We start from the raw sequence: 24,540 nt of genomic DNA on the forward strand, positions 1-24,540 counted from the left end.
TTCATTTTTTTCTGTCCCTTCTTTACAAATATAGGCAAATAAAAGAAATTTAAAAGAGAACCTAGTAAATTAAATACAAAAAATTATGGTCACACAGCACTACGGTTGCACTATGGTTGCACTATGTAGTTCCAGCCCTTCGTGCATGTGTATTATAATAGTCTTTAATGACATGGTTACATACTGTACATAAGGATGTAGAAAAAAATTATACCCCATTATATTCCAGTATTTGAGAAATTGTATGTAATTATCAAAGATTGTATTGAAATGGATGTGCACAAGAGGGACAGAGTGAAGGTTTAACCATGCAACAATAATGATGTATGAGGGTTTTTGCATTAAGAAAATACAAAGGATTAAAGTATTAAAGAGACAGTAAGTCCTGCTCCCAGAAACCTTCCGTCCCAACCCCAAGATAATTCCTAATACTGGTGAGTGCAGAGGTTAAAGTAGCCATAGAATGTAAGATGGTAGTGGTTAGTTTTTGGTTTCTTCCCCCCTCCCCCAATGTCTAGATACTTAATAAGCCTGGAATTCTGGATTCTGTAAACTTTGTTTTGTTGCATTGGTTCCTCTTTAATTCTCCTTTGTCTTCAACCATTGTTAATTTCATGCAGCTTGCATTTGTGTAGTGCTGCCACCTCCGTGCATCTTTAGAACTTTTCTGTGTCAGGTGCAGTAGGCATTACTGTAGCACCTTAGACGCTTTCTACTTAAGTTGAATAGGTGGATCCATTTTGAATTTTTGGACATGTTGGAAATATCATTCAACATGTTGCTTGAGGTGCTCTATAGGCATGGTATGAAACTCTGCGCCACAGATGCTTGTTTGTGTAAATCCGGCTGTGTTGAGAGTCACAAGAAACCCTTTGCCTTCACATTCTAATGTCTCTGTAATAGGAGTCTGGAAAGGGAGTGAATAACTGTGGAAACGGGGGAAGTGAGTTGTCCAGTGACCTGGGCATAAGCAGCGCTAGTGTTTCCAAAAGAATACAATACCTCTATATTCTATTGTCTAGAACAGTGGTTCCTAAACTTGTTCCGCCGCTTGTGCAGGGAAAGCCCCTGGCGGGTGGGCCGGTTTGTTTACCTGCTGCGTCCGCAGGTTCAGCCGATCGCGGCTCCCACTGGCTGCAGTTCGCTGCTCCAGGCCAATGGGAGCTGCTGGAAGTGGCGGTCAGTATGTCCCTCAGCCCGCACCGCTTCCAGCAGCTCCCATTGGCCTGGAGCAGCGAACTGCGGCCAGTGGGAGCCGCGATCGGCCGAACCTGCGGACGCAGCAGGTAAACAAACCGGCCGGCCCACCAGGGGCTTTCCCTGCACAAGCGGCGGAACAAGTTTGGAACCACTGGTCTAGAAAAGTGATTTTTTTCAACCTATTTTCATTTGTGGACGCCTAAAAAATTTCAGATGGAGGTGCGGACCCCTTTGGAATTCTTAGACATAGCCTGCGGACCCTCTGGTCTGTGGACCACAAGTTGAAAACCACTGTTCTGTGGAACCGACAACCTTTCGGGAACCCCTTAGATATAGTCTGCGGACCCCCAGTTGAAAATCACTGGTCTAGAAATAAGCTGCAACTATCTTAATAGCACTTGAAATTCAAAGGAAAGATTTAACTGGCTGTTTGTTCCAGCTAATAATTTTGATTACTAGAGGTAAAGGTTGTTTACAAGAATGAAAAGCTTTGTCGTGTTTGTTAAACATAATTGTGCCAGATCCTTGGCTGGTGTAATCAGTATAGTTCCCATTGAGTGACTTCTGTGGAGTGATGCCAGTTTCCATCAGCTGAGAATCTGGCCCAGTTTTAGTCTAGTTCATTATTTTGTTACTATTGTTTAGCGGATCATCCACCTCTGCTTCTCTTGGAGGTTCCTGTGTTGGTCAGCAAGACACAAGTCAGGCATCCGACTCCTAAGCTGACATGGGGAAGGAAGTTCTGAGAGCAGTGGAAACAACTCCTTATTCTGACCCCCTAAGACTTGAGGGCATGACTCATTTTTTTTTAAAGCTTCTAGCTGTATCTATAGCAGTTTGGCCCTGCACCTTTCATATTGTAGTTGGCTTTACAATTTCACTCCATGGAAATGGGCTGGTGAGATATGTATTGTCTCTACTAGAGGAAAAATAAAAAATGAAAAGAAATTGCCATGTTTGCTTAAAAATCTTCGCAACTGCAGGATATTCATTGTGTTATCTTACCATTAGTCAGTTGGGCATGATTCTTTCCACAGTTACTATAGAAAAGTACTATTTCTAAAGTGGGCCAGAGGTTGCAAGGTAAGACAGCTGTTGCTAAATTATCTCCCAATGGTATCTGAGGGATCAATTTCCCCTTATGCTTAGCAGAGGAAAGAACACAATGTCTCTTTGCAAATGGTGAGTTTGTTAAAGCAACCACTGACAGGGTTTCATGTTATTTTTAAAAATTAATCATTCTGATCTGATAGAGGAGACCTAGGTCCCTCATAATGACACTTAGTGGGAGGAGTTTAACTATGATGGTTGTCTTAGAGCATCAACACGTTGCCAAGCTATCGCATAGGTACCACTTCTATTTCCTGTTCTAAATATAGGGGGAATTGTGGCATTTCAAATAACCTTGTGTGGTAATTGCAGGCAAATGCTGACTTCATAATGGTGGCTGCTATATATCCTGATTCAATCCATAGGCATGTTCAGATAAATGCACTAATCCCACATATCACCAATATTACACTTGTGACAATTATGGTCCAGAGAGTCCAAGGGAAGAAGGGGGGGTCTGAACCCCAAAGAATAAGCAATTGAATCAGCGGGTTATATACAGTGTTGTTTGTGTATAAAGATATGCCAAGTAAAGTCTTTTAGGAAAGCTTGTAATGTTCTGAACTTCATGGTCACTAGGAGATCTGGATAGAGGTTGTGGTTATGAATATATGCATGTATATGTGTGTAGAACATTGTAATTGCAACACGAGTGCACCAACAGCATTATCTCACAGCAGTGTGGGGAAGCAATCTGGCAGGGAGGGGCACCTCCCAGGGTAGTTGTTTACATGAAATTAACTCCAAGCTCCAAGCGTCCTACAACCCAGGGAAGAACAATCATGGACTGCTACATGGAAAGTCATTGAAACTGAAAAGAAACCCCGTCTTGAACCCCTAAGAAAGGAGGGAATTTTCCCTGCGCTGTGTAACCATGAATTAACATAGTCTGGAAGAAAGGAAGAAAACTCTGCAAACCTTGTTAAAAGGGAAGGGGTTTGAAATGAAGGCTATCCCTAGTGTGCAAACCATCTGGAGTGTGTCCCTCAAAGTGAACTGGTGATTGGGAGCTGATTTCACCCCTTCAGGGGTGATGAATCAGATGGGAACAATCCAAGTGTCTGTTAGTTAAGAACTTGGGCAGACTTGGGATCTGAAGGGGATCTTGAGGTGATCCTGCAAGGAGTAACTAGGCCTGTGCAAGCCAGGGTGAAACATTTATGCTTGTAGGTTGGCTACTGGTGTCAGAGCTCTGAGCCATAGCAGCACAGCATTAAGGCAGTGAAATCTACAAGGCCGGCGGTGACAGATCATTGGTCTGGGTGATCTCCAAAATGTCACACCTGTCAATCCAAAAACACTCAATTTTCTTTTCTTTATAATGTGTTCTATGCAGCTTTTGTGTTGTTTAGCTAACCTGTGTTCAGTTGCCTTCCTGCCCCTTGCAAATGCTTAAATGACACTGGAACACCAGAATATCTTACCTTTATATTACCAGTTTTACTGCAATTGTTCATCTGTTACATTCTTTTATTTCCAATGCTGATAGAAAACTCTCTGATAGTATTATGTATGTGGAAAAAGTTAGTTGTCTCAGCTTGGCATCCACATCAACAGCCTAGTTGGCCTTAATTTGTTCCTTTGCCGACATTCTCGGCAGAGAGAAGGTTTGGATGGGCCACTGAGACTGAACTCCCCTTTCAATCATAGAAGGTGGATCCCTGCATAGTAGGGATAAACATACATTCCCAAATTACATTGTGCAGGAAGCTGGTACTGCCACTGCCTATGCTGTATATGATGTGTGGATAAATAGAAGACTCTGGTCCTGAGGGGCTGTCAGTCCAGCATCTTTCACTAATACTAATGTGTCACACACACGTTAATAAAAAAGAATCTTGTTAAAGCAAGAGAGAATTTAAAAAGTGTTATCATGGTAATCTTAATTAAAGAATTAGACTCTAGTGGAGAAATAGGAATGTACAGTAACTACAGTGTTCAGGATTTTAGTTAACACATAAATTCATGTTGTGTTTTTTATTCTCCCTAGCAAATGACAGCTACAGACAGGTAGCAATGTGTGTTCTGTATCACATAAGCATGGACGACCGCTTTAAATCGATGTTTGCGTACACAGACTGTATACCACAGGTATGTGTTTTCCTTCTAGACGCATTCCACCACAAACATACCATTTGTCGCCTTCCTGGTAGCAGAGGTCACAGTGACACCTTCAGGTGATAATGAGAACAACAATGTTTCTTCCCAGTCAAATAACTATGAGCCTCTATTAATACGGCAGCTTAACCATTCAGACTACCGTTAAGCAGCCCTCCTCAGAAGGAATAGGTGACCAACTTTGTCTGTCAGTGCTGCTGGCAAATAAGGCACATCAGCTTATTGACAAGGGTATAGGCAATCAGAAAATACCAATAGAAGATTAGCCATGTTAAACGGAAATGACAATTGGTTCCCTATATAATTACTGTATATGTCCTGGAGAGCTTTGCTTTTTGCAGTTTCAGAAGATACTCCTTTCCAATCTCATTTTGAGTATCAGAACATCATTGTCTGCAGTGTTACGGAATATGAGCTGGAAACCAGCCAAGCAAATGTTACATCACTGCATGGACTATCTCTGCTCTGACTACAGTCCCACTAAATAAAGGACACATGAAAACTGTGTAGTTGGGAAAGAAATACCTTTTACTTACCTTCTGGATTAAGGATTGTTTGGTGCCTCTCACTGTCTGTAGGGAATAAACAAACAAAATTTCATTAAAGAGAAAAAGACCTGGATCTTTTAAACAACTGTATGATTCAGTTTCTCAGGGTTCTGATTTAAGGTTAGAGTTGAGGATAGAGTCTCCATCTCATAAGTGTAAAAAGCTTTCTGGTTGCTTTTTTTAGAATTGCACCACTCTGTTCTCTTTCCTGCCAAACATCTTTTTAACATCAAGCATATCCGCGATGGGAAGTTGCAATGGAAAGTTTTCAGAACATTTTTTGTCAGTATTTCATGGCAAAAGTTGTAATGTTCTTCCAAGTCGGGGGGAAGAAGGAGGATCTGATGGGAATAGCAAGTGTATGTTGCAAAATACTCTTGTAAACATCCTGCAGATTGTTTGCCACAGGATGAAGTTGTATGCTAAGAAGCCCAAATGATACAGAGAACCCACTACTTTTGAATTGTCTCCCACCAAAACCAGAGGCTTTGTTTTGCACTATAGGGCTCAGTTATGATGTGATTTTGGAAAATATGGGCATGGTTTAAAAGTCCCTAGTGCCAAATATAAAGAACCATGGAAATTTCAATAATGTTTAACTAACATGCTTGTTCTGATAGGTATTGGCTGCTCAAAGTTGTGCCTGTAACCCTTGTTCCAAAACCCTTGGAAGTAAATAGACTCCCATTAATTTCATTGTTCTTTATATCTGGCTCATAAAGCCTAGAAAAACTTTAAGGCTATCTTTGACCATGATGAACAGTTACCTTGCTCATTAAATCCTATACTAGACTATGGCTGAAGACCCTGTTCATCCAAAGCCACGCTGTGATTTGCCAGTTGGTCCTTTGTGATGAACATCTGTACACCTGCAGCTGGTGGGAAGAGCTAATTATAAGGGGGAGAGGTTGGGAGAGGAGGGGAGAAATGAACATTTTAAAGTGACCCCCCTCCCCTCTTTGCCCCTCAAAATGCTGCCCCTCCCTCACCCCCCCCCCCAGGTGACTAGATAGAAAGTGTGAAAAATCGGGATGGGGCTGTGGGGTAATTGGGGCTTTCTCTTATACAGGCGCCTAATATTGGGATTGTCCCTATAAAATTGGGACATCTGGTCACCCTCCCCCTCCCTCAGATTGTTTTAATGTAAAATGAAGGAGCCAACCATACTCTTAGCAGTAGGCCACATCAGGGTGTGTACTGGTGGGCTATTGGTGCACATCTCAGGTGGCGGAATACACTTCTCCTTCCCATGTAGTCCCCCATTCACTAAAAAAATGCGCTCCCTTTCACCCCAGTCAAGCTCTAGAAGATCACAGCACAAGCTAGCTGATGAGTTAGTTGAATTCTCCTTCATAGAAGGTTCTCCTCTACTGACCCACTGGGACACGGGATATGAGAGGCTAGTGAATGTGACCAAAATAGGGCACAACAGCCCTATCCTGCCCGCATAGCATGGTGAGTGTCACCTCTGCAGAGCTGCCAGTGCATCCTATCTGCACAAAGAGTTGGGACTTGTTTCTGTCACATTTGCAGTCTGCAGGTCCATTAGGTCTGCTTGCCTGTGTCTTTCCTTTGAACATTTTAAATTATCTGAAAGGGGCTGCATTCTCCCAGGTAAGCATCCTTGTGGATTTTAGGAGTTAATGGGCATTATTCTATTACCACTTAAAAGTGAGTATTAACAGTTCATTCTTGTTAGACCTTAGCAATGCGTGTTTTGTTTAAATAGGTGCAAATGCCATCCAGATGCTGATAAAAGCATATATTGGTAATAGCCTGGCCAATCAAAGAGCATGGTTAGGCAGTGATGTTATGGTGATATTTAATATTTTACCACTGAGCGGTGTACAAGGATCTCCTCAGTTCCCCACATGTTTTCCACCATGGTTGTCCTGCTTCGCTCCTCTTTGATCTATAAGCTTCTTTTTAGTTTAATGCTGGTAAACGTCCTCTCTTGACAGCGCCCTTTGCTCCTGTCCGCCATTATCTGCTGAAGTTCAGAAACCAGAGCATCACTTCAAACAGCAGAGTTAGGGAGTAACTGGTCAGAAGAGATTCCTGAGGCATGCAGTTCTGGCATAATCATTCAAAGATGTTTGAATTGGGGTTGAGGAGGGGGTTGGACAGAGGTGTATGTGAACAGAGCTGTGGGGGTTGGCCTCTGGTCATTGGTAAATAAGTGAAGTCAGGTGCCAGAGAGTCTAGACACAGTGATTTCAGTCCTGGGTCTGTGGTATCTGATACTCAATATGGGACTTGTCTGATTGAACACTACTGCCTCTTCATTGCACATGCTGCAGCCTTTTTACTGCCTTCCTGTTAAATCAGTAAAAGATGACAATGGACATGGTAAAAGCAGAACAAATTTAATTTTAATATTTCCTATTTGGCAGCAATTACGCTTCCTTTTGAAGTGGCACGAGGAGCAATCAAATTAAATGAAGACATAATGGGAAACATGGAGTTCATACAAAACTATTATTTTAAAATTTGAACTGGTTTAATTGAAATTGGAGTATATTTATTTCTTTTTACAGAGAAGTAGCTCAGTAATGACAATCTGACCCCACTACGTTCAACATTTAATTTCCATAGATTTTTGCATTCAGTGAGCATAGAATATGTTTGTTTTAAAATATATATAAATAATTTGAAGGGATTTTAAAATGAGAGTTCTGGAGGGTAATTTCTGAAAGGTCACATCCCCTACTTGCTGAACTTTCTATAGGACTTTGCTGGTTAATTCATGTTTGTATCAGGGCCATAGATTTAATAAACTAAAGATCTTCTTAGAAGTACTTGAAATCAGGGAAATCTGATTAACCTTTACTTAAGAAAAGGAGGAAATCGGCAATAGCTTTTACATCACCTCGTGAAAGCCCTAAAAGATACTTTTTTATTTTTAGAGAGAGAGTATTAAATGTTTTTGGATGTTTTTCTACGTTTTCAAATATATTGATTTCAATTACAACACAGAATGAATATAGAAAAACATCCAAAAATATTTAATATTCTATTGTTTAACAGAGCGATTTAAAACTGGATTAATCGTGATTAATTTTTGAGTTAATCGTGTGAGTTAACTGCAATTAATTGGTTTCAGAGTAGCAGCTGTGTTAGTCTGTATCTGCAAAAAGAACAGAAGTACTTGTGGCACCTTAGAGACTAACAAATTTATTAGAGCAGTTAATCGACAGCCCTTATATATGAACAAGAACACAGATTAATCAATATTGTGACCTAAATGTGTGTGTATTAATTTGGCAGCCTCTTTGGAATGACAACTTGATAGTGTATTTATCTATTGCCAGATAACTCCCTCCAACAGATTGTCTGTGGAGGATTTACCTGCAGTGCTGATGCCTCCTAATTGTCCTTTCTCTGAATATATTTTTTGGTAGATACCCACTCATCTTGTACTTAATCATTCCAAGGTATTACCACTAGGGGGCAAGAGTGCAACTACTTTGACAGTTACTGTTCAGTTCTTTCTCCCTGCCCCTACCCCTGTATCTGTCCTCTTTTTAAGTGCATTTGTTTTACCCAGCCTTGTGCCCATGCTACCTTGCATTGTGATTCTGATAGGTCTTGCAAGCTAAGTAGTCTGGCTTCGTCAGTGCTTGCATGGGAATGTGCAGAACTGGGGTTGGTGCTGCAGTAGGGGTGGTCTACCTTGTGAGTCAGTAACTGAACCAAATCTACAGCATGGTGTGAAAAGTGAAGACTGAGAAATAACTGATGTTTGGATGTCGTTTATATATTGGATTTGCTGTTTGTAAAAAATTAAGGCAGACTTACAATAGACAAAATTAGGGTTGATATGTAAGCCGTGATAGACCAGTGAATATATAGGAACAAATTATAAGGAATGGCAGCTAGCTGTTGGTTCTTTGTAGCCTCATCAGCGGAGTCACTAACATGCACCACAGCAGTTAGAGCAGACTGTGGGAAATGTGTATTTTATCTCAGGTGTCCTTTTTCCTCTACTGAAGGAGTAGGGCAGTAGTAAAGGAGACACTGGCTCAGTACTGCAGTATATGGCAGTAGCAATGAGTGCAGTGGTAGTAGGTTTGCTTAGACAGATGGTAGGAAGGACAGGTAGCAGATAAATCAGAGTGAGTTTAGATATAGGCAGCGGAGTAGACTTAGCCAGTTCAAAATAGCAGGAGTAGAATTATTATACAATAAAACAGCCATTCGTAGTGCTTTATTCCATTAAGCAAACGGAAGTATCCCGTTTTTCATGGGATGAATACATTAGTACACAAGATTTTAAACTGTTCACAAGAATTTAACCATTCACAATCAATACGTTATCTCCCTATCACTGGATTTTATTTAACAAACTAGTTTATTTTAGAAAAGGTGGCAAGTGATTGCAATTCTTAACTGTTAGTAACTCTGGCTGTCCACAAATAATCAAACCCTAGTCCTTCCAAATTAATCACTATGACAAGTTGGCAGCAAATGTAGAGATCCTGAATATGAAAAGTATTCAGATTAGCATAGTTGGCTAGAGACTATTGCTCTGTTTTTTTTTTCTCGTGCTTTGGAAAGTTTAATTACTTGTGTGTGTTGTTAGTTAATGAAGATGCTCTTTGAGTGCCCTGATGAACGCATTGACCTGGAGCTCATTTCCTTCTGCATTAATCTTGCTGCTAACAAGAGAAATGTGCAACTTATCTGTGAAGGTAAGTGTGCGGAAGCTTCACAGCATATCTTTGGGTCAGTGCCTAGCACCCTGATGGCAAATGTAATAGTAATACAACTAATGACAGCAGAAAAGCATTCAAACCACATTTGTAATAAACATTTATGTATGTGCACGGTTGGGTCAACTCCTAATGTCACTCATCCCCCTATTGAGCCATAGTATCTCCAATTCTGTGGTGAACAGTTCCATGAAATCACTGATGACTATTATATTGAAAACTTTATGCTTATCCTGACCCTTACTATGTGGGTTGAATGTAACTCTGGAATTCACCCCCAAATCTTCCTACAGGCAACTGGGGTTCTGTTTCCAGACATGAATAAGTAACACAGGGCCTCTTTTATTATTTTAATGGAAAGATACAATTTGATTTATTTTAAGATTACATCCCTCAAAGCTGGTGTTTACAAGCTGCATAGTATGAACAGGCTTACTTTTCATGCGGTTGCTCCAAAGCTGCTCTCTCTTTTTCTGAATTCCCTGTGCTGATTCTCAACTTTAAAGTGCAGTTCTTCTCTGAAATGACACCGTAAAACTGGCACATTCTCAATCAACCATTTTGCTCCCTGTATGTATTCAGAATCCTAGCCACTAGCTTCAGTGGCAACTGCTTCATAGATTTTTAAGGTCAGAAGGAACAATTATTTAGTCCGGTCCCTGCATAGCACAGACCATAGAATTTACCCAGTGGTTTCTGCCGCAAGCTCTGTCACTTGTAGTTGAACAAAACAATGTTAATTGCTTTTTGGTCCTATTATCACTTGAAAGCCAACACCTCTAAAACAGAGTGAGCTGGATTCTATTCCTTTTTGTGCATCAACAACTCTATTTTTATTAAATTCCAATCAGTTATACATGTGCAAACTACACAGAAGACAGAGGACTTGCACAAGTGTCATTGAGGGAATAATTTAGTGTGCAGGATGTTTTTTTACTGATGAGGATACATGATAAGGAAAGAACCCAGTTTGACACTCAGAACCCAGACTGAGTTGGCAGGGCTCACAGTTAGAGAACAACCTTTTTTTATTTGCAAACTGAGCTTATTTGGTCTGGAATCAATAAAAGCAGTACAATAATGCCATTTTTACAGAATTTCCTTTCAGAGTTATAGCTATGAAAAACTTACAATTTTTCACCAACTTAGACGCAACTTTGTGTATGCATCACATTTTCTCTTTCTGACTGGGGATGTTTTTTATGAAAACAGGATTTCTGCTGCTGCATAATCATCTTTCGTTGCTGCTTTGCTCAGCGTATCAGACCTAACCCTTTGCTATATTCTCAGCAGGGCTATTTTTATATTGACTAGCATGTGGGCTGCTTCCTTTGTTGGTGCTCTGTCACAGAAACTTGTATAAAAATAAAAAAGTAACTGTTAATGTCAGACAGGCAAGGTTGTCCTGAAGAGTCACATCAGTAAGACCATGATTTGGCCCACAATATCAAATAGTTGAGTCTGGTGAATGTACTGTTGTTCCTGTAGTGTCCAAAGTGCGGTGAGGGCTTGTTTGCTCCCTAGACATGTACTAAAAGAGTGCTTTGGTTTATAGCCTTTGCCAGCTCCCCTGGGCAAAGTAGCTGTTATATATGAGTACCTCTATTTAAAATTCCTTTGCAAGAAACCTATCCAGACTTATATCTCCTCAAGTTACCAATATTAAGATGGATAGGCATTGTTTGAGAACTTGACTTGAAAATTAAGAGCAGGAGTTTGGGATGGCTGTATAGAATTGGGGTAGTCATAGTGGTGGTGGGAGTAGAGGCTTAGCAGGTGGGTTGCTTTTATTAGAGTTATAGTTGATAACTGAACTATTTAGTTCAGTTTTCTTTTATAGTGATGAGTCCTAATATTCAATAATTGAGATATTGGCTATTATATATTTGCCTTATATTTTGTCTTGGAGTTTATTCAGGTGAAATTTGTCCCTCTAATTATGGCCTGAAAGAACAAAATAGTTTCTGCTTTGTCTGATTTATTTGCCTTTGTCCTTTAATACTCGTTAATAAGAAAAAAAATTCTAATTGTTTCTTTTTTTTTAAGCAAAAGACCTGATTCTAGCTTTAATATGATCTGGGAGATTTGCCATGTACCATTTTCTTTTCAGGAAACGGATTGAAGCTGTTAATGAAGAGAGCTCTGAAGTTCAAGGATCCATTGTTGATGAAGATGATCAGGAACATTTCACAACATGATGAGCCAACGAAAAACCTGTTTATTGTAAGCACTCACTATACATTCTCAGTACCCTCTATCCCTTTGCATTGGAAAGGATTTTGGCTTTAGACTGCTGCTGCATCTCGAAGGATGGGTTGGCTTTTATCTTTACAAACGATTTTATACTCTTGAGTTTCATGTATTTGGCATTTCCATGTTTTTATGAAGCTGGTTTCATTGGTATTTTAAAGGGGTTCTGGATGCCTCAAGGAATTGGTGGTTGGTTACAATGTAAACCTTTTTACGTCTAGGTCACTGGTACAAAAACATGGAAATATACACATCTCAGAAACTGTTGCCACAGTTAGCACTAATCTTAAACTTTGTTCTCAAGAGAAATCTAGGACAGAATGAAGTATCCTTTCCCTGTTACAACTGGTTCCTTCAATTAAAGATTCAGGAGCAATGTGAAGAATCTCTTGCTACTTAAAAAAAAAAAAAAGAACAGGAGTACTAAGTGCTACTCTAAACCTCTTGACAGGTTTCAGAGTAGCAGCCGTGTTAGTCTGTATTCGCAAAAAGAAAAGGAGTACTTGTGGCACCTTAGAGACTAACAAATTTGAGTATAAGCTTTCGTGAGCTACATGCATCCGATGAAGTGAGCTGTAGCTCACGAAAGCTTATGCTCAAATAAATTTGTTAGTCTCTAAGGTGCCACAAGTACTCCTTTTCTTTTTGCTAAACCTCTTGCTACTTTTAATAACTCTTGAGCGACTTAATTCTCTAAGGCTGAGCTACCTGTCCAGCAGTCTCATGAGCATTAGTTACACACACTCACGGAAATGAAATATGGAAAAGAATTTGTATTTTAGAATAAAAAAATATTTGGGTTAAATAAGGAGTTAAAATTCTAATTGGCAAATCTCTTAATAAAGTTGTTACTGCATGAAATCAAATCTTTTAACTGCCGTGCACTGCTAGTTCGTAAAATCCATAGATGTAAACCACATACGGTAACTTCACATACATTTCAGGAGGCTTTTTGGGAGCAGAAACCACTTCTATGGTTAAGGTTCCATAACATTTTCTATTCTAACCCCCTTTCTTCAGTCTGGTAGCTTTCTAAAACTTTTACCTTTTGGGGGCTGAAATTTTCCATGTGTGGGTGTTTTTCTCTACCTACAGTAAATGTTCTTGAAAAGTTTGAACAAAAAGATTCAGAGAATGAGAAATGGGAAAATTGTCATTTTTAAAAAACAGGTCTGCAACTAAGGTGTTGAATTAAATTTGGCTTGAAAATAGTCCGCACTCAGGAGATGTGCCTTTTGAATGTTCTGGTGAAAATTAGTTTTGCTTTGACTGAGTTAGGAACCTTTCAAAATCCTATCTTCATGTGCGGTACTTTTACTAATTACCTGCCTATATATTTTTTTTAGGATTATGTTGGTGATTTAGCAGCTCAAATCTCTAATGATGAAGAGGAAGAATTTGTGATAGAATGCCTGGGAACACTGGCTAATCTGACCTTACCTGACCTGGACTGGGAGCTTGTGCTGAAAGAGTACAAACTGGTTCCATACCTCAAGGATAAACTAAAACCAGGTCTGTATTAACAGTGGTTTAGTCTTCCATGATATTCTGTTTTCCGATTGTAGTATCTTTTGCTATCATATTCTCTATTCTTATTGCAGTATTGTGTTTTGCTACTGTAGTATCTTTTGGGTGTATTAATTAGCATAATGTTAGCTTGTTGGAAAATTAGAAGAACTGTGTACAAGTAAGAATAAGAACGTTCAAGGATTCAGCAAAGAGTTTCCTTAAATACCCGGCTCTCTGCTGTTTTATTTGCCAGGTTCTGCAGAAGATGACCTTGTCTTGGAAGTGGTGATCATGATTGGAACTGTATCTATGGATGACTCCTGTGCTGCTATGCTGGCCAAATCTGGAATTATTCCAGCACTCATTGAACTTCTAAATGGTATATTGCTGAATTTATTCCAGGCCTGATTTTCATCTGTAGTTTCTAACTGACTCAGGTGGCACCGTTCATTTTTTTAGCCTGCAGGATAGCAGTAGGTAGTCTCCAATGAAAGCACAATGTCTTTCCATTACTAGCAAAATGGCAATGAGCATGGTCTAGTGAACTCACTTTTTCTGCACTTCTCATGTCCTAATCTAATTCTCGCTGAAGTCAATGGGAATCTTTCTGTTGACTCTGATAGAAGTTGGATCAGGCCCTAAAAGTTCTGTGCACACTGGCAAGGATGGTCTGGTAGATATAAGCCACCAGAAAAATGCATCCCGGTGTCCTTGGCTCTCCTGAGAGCCCAACACAACTCTTGAGACATTAATGTACAATAGCAAAGTGCTCTGTCTTGGGGACTTGAGGAAATACTTTTTTCTTTTTGCAGCTCAGCAGGAAGATGATGAGTTTGTCTGCCAAATCATCTATGTCTTTTACCAAATGGTCTTCCACCAAGCCACCAGAGACGTCATCATCAAGGAGACCCGTATCCTCTTATAAAGGCCAGACGTTTAGAATTACAGTACTTAACTTACTATAATTAGAATTTGTTACGTGTCAAGCTTTACTATGATTTTCTAAACCACCATTATTCTATTATTAGAATTAATTGAACTTGAAACAGTGGCTGAACACTATAGACATAAGACAGGTATACAAGTACCATAAGATGGTGTTGTGCAGTATAAAGGTTTTATTGGCATGTCTTACATAGGCCATTCCAAAAGAGTGTTGATAAACTTTATTATGCCACACCACTGTATTATGTATATGTCACACACTGTACAGGAAAACTATTTAATAAATGTTTGAAATATTTTAATGGGAAAAATTCTTGTATCTTTCTACCTGTAAAGGCAGGTACCTTAGGCCTGGGGTACACTGGGGGCGGGGTTCGAACGAAGATACGCAACTTCAGCTATGCTATTCACATAGCTGAAGTCGAAGTTTCTTAGTTCGACTTATCTGGCTGTCCTCATGGCTGCGAGTCGACCACGGCGGCTCCCCTGTCGACTCCGCTTACTCCTCCTGCCGAGGTGGAGCACAGACGTTGATTCAGGGATTGATTTATCCCATCTAGACAAGACGTGATAAATCAATCCCCGATAGATTGATCACTACCCACCGATCCGGAGGGTAGTGAAGACATAGCCGTAGTTACCATGATTTCACCTCTAGAGGGTTCAGATGGAGAAGAAAAATGTGTTTGTTCTTTCATATGCCTGCTGCTTCCAATCTCTTCTTCCCCTTCTCCCCCATCCCCATTTTCCCCCCTTAGAAGCATGTGTCCTCCAACGTTTACCTTCTTATCCTCAGTGCTGCTGTCATGTATCACTCTCCTGTCTCCTTCCCATCATGTCTCCTCTTTGATTTCAGTTCCTGGCTCTCCTCTTTTTCTGTGCTGATGGCCCCATTGCCTCTGCTACCTTTTGCCTTTTCACTGACTTTCTTCAACTTTGCATGACCTTAATTAGACTCCTGTTCTCCAGTCATCACCATCTCTCACTCTTTTTTTCTCTTGTTTTGTTTTAAACTGGGACCTGATTCAAAACTGGGAGTCAGGTCTTCATGTCAAAAATCTTTTCTGTATTATATTTATAAAGCACCTAGCACAGACTAAGTGTTATATAAATGTGATGATAGTACCTCTGAAATGACCTACAGTATCTTTTCTAGATATTATAATATTACAGCTTTAAAATCTGATAGCTCTGGAACGGCCAGAAATAAGTGGAGAATCCCCTTTCTGTCATATCAAAGTTTTTGGTTTTTGTTCTAGAAAGTTGCAGGATACCAATTCTTAAACTTGGACAATATTCCCTCAGGCCAGTATCATCCTTCACTTCATTATTGCAAAAGCTGCTTTCCCCTAAGCACAAATTTCTCTTACTTAACTCACCCAGGTTACATTCCCTTAGCTTAGTCAGCCTGGAGAGTTTGAGGTGTCCTGGGACTCACTGAAGTGATTGCATGCTTGGTAACGTTGGACCAAGTCTGCCAAATATTTATCTTTACTTTTCCCCCAGAAAGCTGTCAGCTCATGCTGAGAGAGAACAGAATCGTTTTTTTTTTAATTTGAGGTGTGTGTGTGTGTTAAAAAAAAAAAAAAATCAACAGTTATTATTTTTTCATATGATAAACCATTCAGTTGGAAATCCTGTAGAAACATTGTAGCGCCCTGTATTTTGCGATAGCCAATTTTTTGCCCCAAGTCCCTAAATGGCCCCCTCAAGGATTGAACTCACAACCCTGGGTTTAGCGGGCCAATGCTCAAACCACTGAACTGTTCCTCTGCCCACTAATGCCCAGCTTCATAAACAGTTCATTGTCAGCTTATTAATATGCTCCATGTCATAACAACAGCCAGTCTTTATCACCCTTTCTCCCTCCTCTTTTCTACCTCCTTCACCTACATCCCAACCATGGCATTTAGGATGCTGCTTAGTTTAAATTCAGTACTTCACCCTTCGTTTCCTTCATCTTAAATTCATATACATCCTGTAATCTAATTGATTAAAATACCTCCACTGTTAGCCTTTTGTTTTTAAGAAAAACTCAGATGTTTTTATATCTACACAGCCACAAGAAATGCAATTTGAATAACACTTCGTTCATCCACATAAGATTAGCCTTTTAAAAATACTGAAGCCTGTACCACAAGAATGCATCAATTGAGCGTTCTTACCTAGGATAAATAGTTTGCAAATCAGTCTTTACATTTTATAGCTTTTTAAGGTTTGAAAATATACTAAGCTATGCCACAGCAATTAGAGAAACTGCACAAAATGTAAACTGAAAAAGATGTCCAAATGGCAGCATTTTCCGTGACAAACTAGAGAATATATTCTTAATAAAACAAATGTATATTCCTTTTCATTAGAAGTTGTATGTGAATGCACAGCTCTTTATTTAGCACATGAACCATTTGAAAAAAAGCCTGAGCTCTCACATACTGTGGATAATTCCCCAGTGTGACGCTCAGTTCCTCATGCCAGTTGGAAGAATCCAAACCTGTGGTAAAACCAGCATTACATCCTTAACCATTTCTTCCCAGAGGCTCCAGCGTATCTTATAGACCTGATGCATGACAAAAATGCTGAGATCCGCAAAGTCTGTGACAATACACTGGATATTATAGCGGTAGGTTGAGTTCCTTTGTCCATTTTAAGAGCCTGTTTGAATGTGACATGGTTGTATTCTGAAAGAGTACTAGTAAACACTGGCCTGTTGTGTGAAAATATTTGTTCTACGAACGCACCTTTTTATTACATAAGAGGGAGTTTAATTTTGCCATGCAAATGCATTTATCTTATTATAGTAATCTGTATCTAAATTTCCCGTTTAAAAACCACACACATTCTTAAAAAACCAATGCTGGTTAATAGGATTTTAAAAACGTTTATATCACTCTTTATTTAGCACCACTTTGAGGTGTGTGAGGCCATACTTGATAAGGATTGTAGGGTTTTGGAATTTTATGGTTGCCCAACAGCTTTTTCACTCAGTTATATCTACTTGTTCAGAGACCTTTTCTCTATCTACCACCTTACAAAGGTAAGTGCACACGACAAGGTTAGCCACATTAAACTTGGAAATATTAGAAACCACTGTTGGTTCTGTCCTGTTCAATTATCAGAATAGGATTTGTGGGTAACTTCTTTCATGTCACTTTGGATTAGTTTGCAGTTTATGATTTGATCTTAAATGTTTAGTGCAAAGGCCTGCAGCTATTCTACCTCATTAGATCTCACAAGCTGATCAACTTCAAGTGTGGTCAGTGCTGGAATGGAGCACCTCCAGAGAAAACCTAGGTTTCTGCAGGAAATGGTTTTGGCAACTCAGGTGGGGCTCTTCCATCCGAATCGGTACTGAACCAGTGTCCGCAGCATAATGATGTAGGGCCACCATGCTGCTGGAGGTTCTATTTTTCTAGTGATCATTAGCTTCTGTTTGCCAGAAGCTGGGAATGGGAGACAGGGAGTGGATCACTTGATGATTACCTGGTCTGTTCATTCCCTCTAGGGCACCTGGCATTGGCCACTGTCGGAAGACAGGATACTGGGCTAGATGGACCTTTGGTCTGACCCAGTATGGCCGTTCTTATGTTCTTTTGTAAAACGTCTGTGCTTGGGACCAAGAATAGGAGTATTCTCACCTTATTTCTTTTCAGGCAATTATTTTTCACCTTCCAAATCCCTTTTGGCAAATTTAGGTGGATTCAGTAGTTGTCATCACATGGGAAATATCTTCACTTCTGTGGTGGGTGAAATAATTCCAATATATAGCAAGCTATATTGCATGAACAGTGCTGTTTGAATGTACCATAGTGATCATGAAAAGTGAATTGTTGTCGCTGAACAGAACTTAGCTGTGAATTTGGAGAGTAGTATTGAAAATTTGGTATGATTGTTCTCCTGTTTTAACAGGACTTTCCCCTATTTCCTCCCTCTTATCTTCTTCAGTTGAAAGCTATATACCACAGAAGCTTGCTTGTTCTTAAACGGTTGTGGAGTTAGATTCTATAGATTCTGATGTATGCAATAGTATTATATTTTCTGCTTTATTTCTATGTAATAACCATGAGCCATGCTTACTGGCTAAAATGTGCCCTAGAGAAGTGCAAAATATTAGTAATATTGTTTTATATGTGTACGCATTTTTGTAGGACATTGGTATGTTTTATCTATCTCTATTATAAGCTCTGCTTGTGTTTCATGCAGAGATATGGTATTAAATCCTGGCTCTGTTGAAGTCAGTGGAAGTTTTGCCATTGACTTGCAGTAGAGTCAGGATTTCACCTGTGATGAATTCGCACCTGAATCCTGGTGTGTAAGATGCTCATGAGTCAATCCATCAAGAAAAAAAATTAGTGAGACAAAACCCCAGTGGGAGCATTAGACTTTTCGGGGGGAAGATGTTTTGGCTGCTAAGAAGGTTCTACAGTATTGAAATGTTTCTAGTCTTACATTTTTGAAGATTACTTAAATGGAAAGAGTTGAGGAAAATGTGAGAGACCACTATGTATGAGTTGTTCCAGATAAGATCATTGTTGTTCTGCTGCCCTGCAACGTTTGCCAATCGGTCTACATTGTTTGACGTATTCTTTCCTTGCATTCCAGACCTCTCTGAATATCCAAGGGCATTCTGGCAAAGGCCTTAGTGATCTCAATTTAGCTGTGAGATACCATTCCTAAAGGAAGACATGCTGGGGAATTTTTAATAAGCGGTTGAAGTAAAATGAACCTCAGGAACAGTAACTTTTATATAGTTGGGGATATGAAAGCCTATCAAAGTACAGTAGATATTGGAAAAGTGACAGCACACACTCCTATAAATCAGATTCTTCTACGATACATATCACACTTTAAAAATGTTAGCTTAAAAAGAAAGTGATGGGGACAGGAATGCTTCCATGTCAACCCCAAAAGCAAGAGTCTTGAGTTCAGGTGAGTACAATTAGCCTTTTGCTTAGCTGTTAAGCACCAAAAATAGTCCAGGTATCCTCATGCACCGTATCACAGTTACTGGGCTAACTGTGTTTGAGTGCTCTGCCTCTCAGGCCTCAAGCAGTCATTGTTCTTGAGATAGAAAAAACAATTTTCCTCATTACAGACTGGGACCTGGCTGCCTTCCCCTGTGTATCAACCATGATTACCTCAGCAGGCCTGACTTAAGCTCACACCCTGCCATTCTGCTCCCTCCAGGAGCAATGACAGTAGTCCCCAGTGGCCAGACAGCCTTCTTAAAGCAAAATATTATTTTTTAGAACAAAAGCAATTAGGAATGAAACAGACTAGACACGTGTCTAGCATAGCAGGTGTTCAACTGTCTTCCGCATGGGGATCCTGATAGAGCTAAGCTTCCAGTGGAAGCCCCCCAGCCTGAGACCTCTAGGTTCTGGCTGGCACTGTCTGTTGCCTTAAGGCACAAGCCATTTTTCTCCCCCATCCCTAAGAAAGGAGTCCTTTGCTGCTTAGTCACCTGTCCCCTACCTCGAGACCAAGTCACTTTTACTGTTATAGCTCTGTGATCTGTTAGTTCCCAGCCTTGGCAGAACAAGGCTTGCAACTTGTTGGAGACAGAATGTAAGATCATTGAAGCTGATAACTTTGTCCATTGTCTTTCAAGTGTGTGCTTGGGTGTCCTTTTCTAGGACCATTGTCATCCTCTTATTTGTTCTTCCCACAGGCTCCAGTTAAGCTAGATCAGTGCATTCATGCAGGAAAGTCTTCTATCCCAATGCACAATAACTTCTGTTCACTGACCAGGGCACATACAGAGATGTGACAATTTAAGGAACGCTGTATTAGAATATTACTTAGCGAATCCACAACCATGGGGTCCAAGATTGGATGTCTCTTCTATCAATATTCTGATTCAGCAAAATGCATTCAGAATGCTCTAGAAGCCTTTACTCCAAGGGCTAAATCTTCTCTGCTGCAGTCGATGTAGTGGTAATTGGTTTAGTGGGTCTGGTGAAGACATAAGTCAATGCGAAAGCACTCTCCCATGGACTTCAGTACTCCACGACCCCGAGAGGCAGAACCTATGTCGACGGGAGAGCGTCTCCAATCGACATAGCGTGGTATAGACACGGCTGTAAGCGAATATAAGCTACATCAACTTAAGTTATGTATTTTACGTAACTTAACTAGGGTAACTTAGATTGACTTACCACGTTAGTGTAGACCAGGCCTGTGTCTCCACTGCACTGTTCCAGTTAGTTCATGTTACATTACTATTGTTAGATAACTAATTGCCTGCTTCATTTTCTAACCCAGTGGTCTCCAAACTGGGGTGCGCGAGATGATCCCAGGGGGTGCCCGGCAGCAGGAGTGCCGCTGGACGGCACTCCACCGTTTTTTTTCTTCAGCAGCAGCTCTGCACATCCCAGCTGGTGTTTCCCTCCAGTGGCTCGCCTGCGGCATGTCTTCCGGTCTTCTTCCATTGGCAGCCGCCTGCGGCTGGTCTTCTGGTCTTCTTCCATCGGCGGTGCACCTGCAGCTGATCTTCCAGTCTTCTTCCGTCAGCGGCGCGTGTGCGGCAGGTCTTCCGGTCTTCACCCTGGGGGTGCGCGAGCCAAAAAGTTTGGAGACCACTGTTCTAAACCACCAAAGGATGGCTTGTTGTCCTTTTTCTGTTTTGTGCTCTGCTTTATAATGTTGTCAACATTTCCAGAATCCTTTCCTGAGTTCAAATGCACAAAGCACAATTCTGTATGCCACTACCGAGGAAGGGAAGGAACTGTTTAGGGTTGTACAGGGAGGTATAATAAACAAAGGTGATAATTAAGAAAAGAAAAATCCAGACTGACAAGATAAGGAAAAATTCCTACTGGTGAGAGATTCTTTCTGGTAAGGTCTCCTAGACTGTGGTGTAATCTCCCAAGGGAAGTGATGCTAGTCTTGTCGCTTGGGATGTTATAAACACTCAACTTGAAAAAAACAGTAGCAGATAAACTTCAGGGACCATTGATGCACTAGCCCCATAGGCTGATGACCGTGAAATCTCCTCCACTGTGGGGAAACTAAGAAGAGGCTTACAGTCTAGAAGATGTCTCCCCATGCTCCTGAGAGCACAACTCCAGTGTTTCAGGGCAGCCAGAGGAGGCCTAGTGACAGTGTAGAGAAGAAATCCCTTCTCTCTCAACTATCATTGGCATGGAAGGGATGTTCTGGTGGTTGGAGAGGGGAGTAAAGAGACAGAAACGGAAAAAAGATGCAAGAAAACACAACTCCATGTTCTGTAGATTTTATTTCAGTGTTACTGATAGTACATGTTTTCAGATGTGAATCCTGTGAAGTGCTGAGGGAGAGGAAAGGAAAAGTGCTGTGAGGGTGGATGGGAGAATGGCTCACCTTGCATGCTGGCAGTGCTGAATGAAACCTCGGATCCAGAGGAGGAACAGCAGCAGCAAGATCAGCTGGTGTTGAAGAGGTTGTGGGAAGCCCGCAGTAGCCATATGAGTGTGCGGATGGCAGGGAACTTATCCCTAGTTCCCATTCCCTGCTGTTGTTAGAAGCTTGCCACACATGGATGAACACATCTTACTGGTATGTATTGGGAGAGCTCTCTGCCCCCCTCTTTCTCAGACACTTGCTACTTTGCCATTTAGAAGTGGTGTTAGATCGTACATAGACAGTTTCCTCCCCGGTGCCCATACAGAAAAGCTGAAACCTACTGATCCGTATTTTCCTTGAGAGGTTAGGCAGTAGAGACCTACGTATCAAGAGGGGCAGGAGGAATCACCACATGATGGCATCATCTTTTCTCTGCTCCAAAATGGAGGCTTCTCTGAAGTCCTGAGCATCCATGTCAGGTGAAGGTACATCTCACACTGTTGAAGGAAGAATAGCAGCAATGAGGCTGGAGGGGCCAAAACATCAGAGGTCCTGATGGGATGTGCTACCCAGATCAGAGGCCATGGTGGAGAAGCCCACAAAGCTACCCATCCAGATCAGCATCAAGGCACACTTGGTTATGCACTTTGCTTGCACTGCCAGAGCCTGTGAGGTGCCTGTGCAGCGGGTAATAGAAGATTTCAGTCTCCAGGATTGTCAGGCCAGCTTTCTTCATCAGTACTAAATTTGCAACAACAAAAAATAATTAAATAATATTGCAGACTTTTTGCCCACATGTATTTAACATAAGCAAGTTGCTATGATGATGAGAAATCAGAAAATAAATGTGGGGAGAGAGATTTTTGATACTTAAAACTAATTTCTTTTTAAGGAGACAAACACGTTTTTCAGTCATCAAGAAGCTGCACATAGTGTGATTGAAACAACATTGAGGAAAATTAGAGGCCTTGCAAGCCTTGGGGGAAATATGCTTTCTGCTGTAAAGTAATTGTCACAGAAATTATGGAAACGTTACACCAGTGATGATTTGTTTAATACAGCTTGGCTTGGTTCCGCCATTGGTGAATTGAAACAGATGTGTTGCTTTAGTACGGTATGTACCATGGAGTCATATGGGCAGTCTGCACTGGAGGATGTGAATGACCTCTTTCAGCAACAGGAAAACTAGTCTCTGGCTGTTCTTGAATAGCTTCAATTTTCTGGATGTGGTGCTGAGTCCTGGTGTGAAAGAGCTAATTTACTAACCCCATAATCTGGACACACACTGGCTGTCTCAGTTCAGGGACTAAGATCAGCTTCATGTACAGTGCGTTCTGTCAGATTCACACTAATAGATCTTAGTTTTCCATTGAGCGTTGATTGTTTTAGCTACCCCACTTTTCGGAGATCATGCACTCTTGACACCTGTGTTGGAAGCCTTTGGAAAGCAGTGGCAATTCGCGCTACATGTACACTTGCTCATAGCATCAAACAGATCAGAGCTATTTAAAGATCAGTGGGCTCAATCCCACACCAGTTCCTTTTCCATCACTAAAGAGAGAGGTCTCTGAACTGTCAGGCTCCTTTTCCTTTTCTCTTCCTCACTGTATTAGGGCTTGCTATGTAGTTAAATTTTCTTACTTATTCTTGGTTACTTTTTATTTTTTTGTGTAAATCAAACTAATATAGTGTTAGGGTCCATATCCCTTCCACATTATCTGGTCAGTTTCCCTAACAGCTTTGTTTGAAATAAGGATCAATCCACCATGTCAGATCCCAAATGAGTCTAAGAAGGCTTGGGAATGGTTCTAAAGTGTTTTGGGATTTTGAGTCGGAGCTGCTCCAGGCCAATGGGGGCTGCGGGAAGCAGCGCGGGCCGAGGGGTGTGCTGGCTGCTCTTCCTGCAGTCCCCATTGGCCTGGAGCGGCGAACCGCGGCCAGTGGGAGCTGCGATCGGCCGAACCTGCGGACGTGGCAGGTAGACAAACCGGCCCGGCCCGCCAGGGGCTTTCTCTGAACAAGCGGCAGCCCTAGTTTGAGAACCACTGTCCTAGACCATTGTGATATCAGAGGTAACTCAACCCATCACCCTCTTTACAGCTAATTTGTGTGCAACAGTTTCACTGGTTGTAGAGGAAGACTGCATAGATGGTGGATAACTTGACAAGCTGCTGCCACACAAGTGCTCCCAATACAAATAACACAACTCTTCTAGCACATGCATACCCAGAGACAAAACAACACATCCAGCACACACAATAACTCCAAACCTCATTCCGAAGCCTAGAATATCTGTGGAGTCATAATGAAGCAGTGGAAACAGAGAGCTCTTTTTGTTTAGAATATCACCAGGTTCAATCATCAGTGGGATTTAGTCTGTTCTGTCCAGTTTTTAAATTCTCGGCCATTTTTGGCTTTTTTACATGTTACTTTACAGACTACATTTGTGCAACAGCACAGGCTTTCAACTTCGAATATGACGATACGGATGACAGGCCAAGCAACCTAGACCCTTTAGTGAACCCCTCTTTCTATCCTCACAGTGAGTCACAGCTGACCCACACCTCTGAATTTAGCCTGGGACATTTCATAATGGAGAAGCAATTTTGGTTTTTCTCTTTCCTCCTCCTAAGGAAATCAGCTGATCAGTTTTGCTTGAACACTGCATATGTGTATGGGATTAGACAACACATACACTCACCCACCTTGTGGGAGAGATCAAGTTTGGAAAGCTGTGAATGTTTCAGAAAGTTATGGACTGAAAACGGGGGGGTTAGAATAGAAACTGTTAGACAAGTTTAAGTATAGTGGTTATTTCTGCTAGCAGA

General features: G+C 41.0%; 1 protein-coding gene across 5 annotated transcripts in view; it reads left to right on the top strand.

Moving 5' to 3' along the window:
* Positions 1 to 24,540, top strand: part of KIFAP3 (kinesin associated protein 3) — a 124,781-nt gene that overhangs the window by 44,992 nt on the left and 55,249 nt on the right. For all 5 annotated transcript variants that reach the window (XM_037907272.2, XM_043521339.1, XM_043521340.1 and 2 more), the window contains exons 11-17: positions 4,301 to 4,401; positions 9,559 to 9,667; positions 11,799 to 11,911; positions 13,285 to 13,450; positions 13,701 to 13,826; positions 14,260 to 14,358; positions 16,927 to 17,012. In XM_037907272.2, the coding sequence (XP_037763200.2) occupies positions 4,301 to 4,401; positions 9,559 to 9,667; positions 11,799 to 11,911; positions 13,285 to 13,450; positions 13,701 to 13,826; positions 14,260 to 14,358; positions 16,927 to 17,012 (800 nt within the window). The remainder of the gene's footprint in view (positions 1 to 4,300; positions 4,402 to 9,558; positions 9,668 to 11,798; positions 11,912 to 13,284; positions 13,451 to 13,700; positions 13,827 to 14,259; positions 14,359 to 16,926; positions 17,013 to 24,540) is intronic.

This window comes from Chelonia mydas, chromosome 8, assembly GCF_015237465.2.
Source record: "Chelonia mydas isolate rCheMyd1 chromosome 8, rCheMyd1.pri.v2, whole genome shotgun sequence".
Taxonomy (NCBI): Eukaryota; Metazoa; Chordata; order Testudines; family Cheloniidae; genus Chelonia; species Chelonia mydas.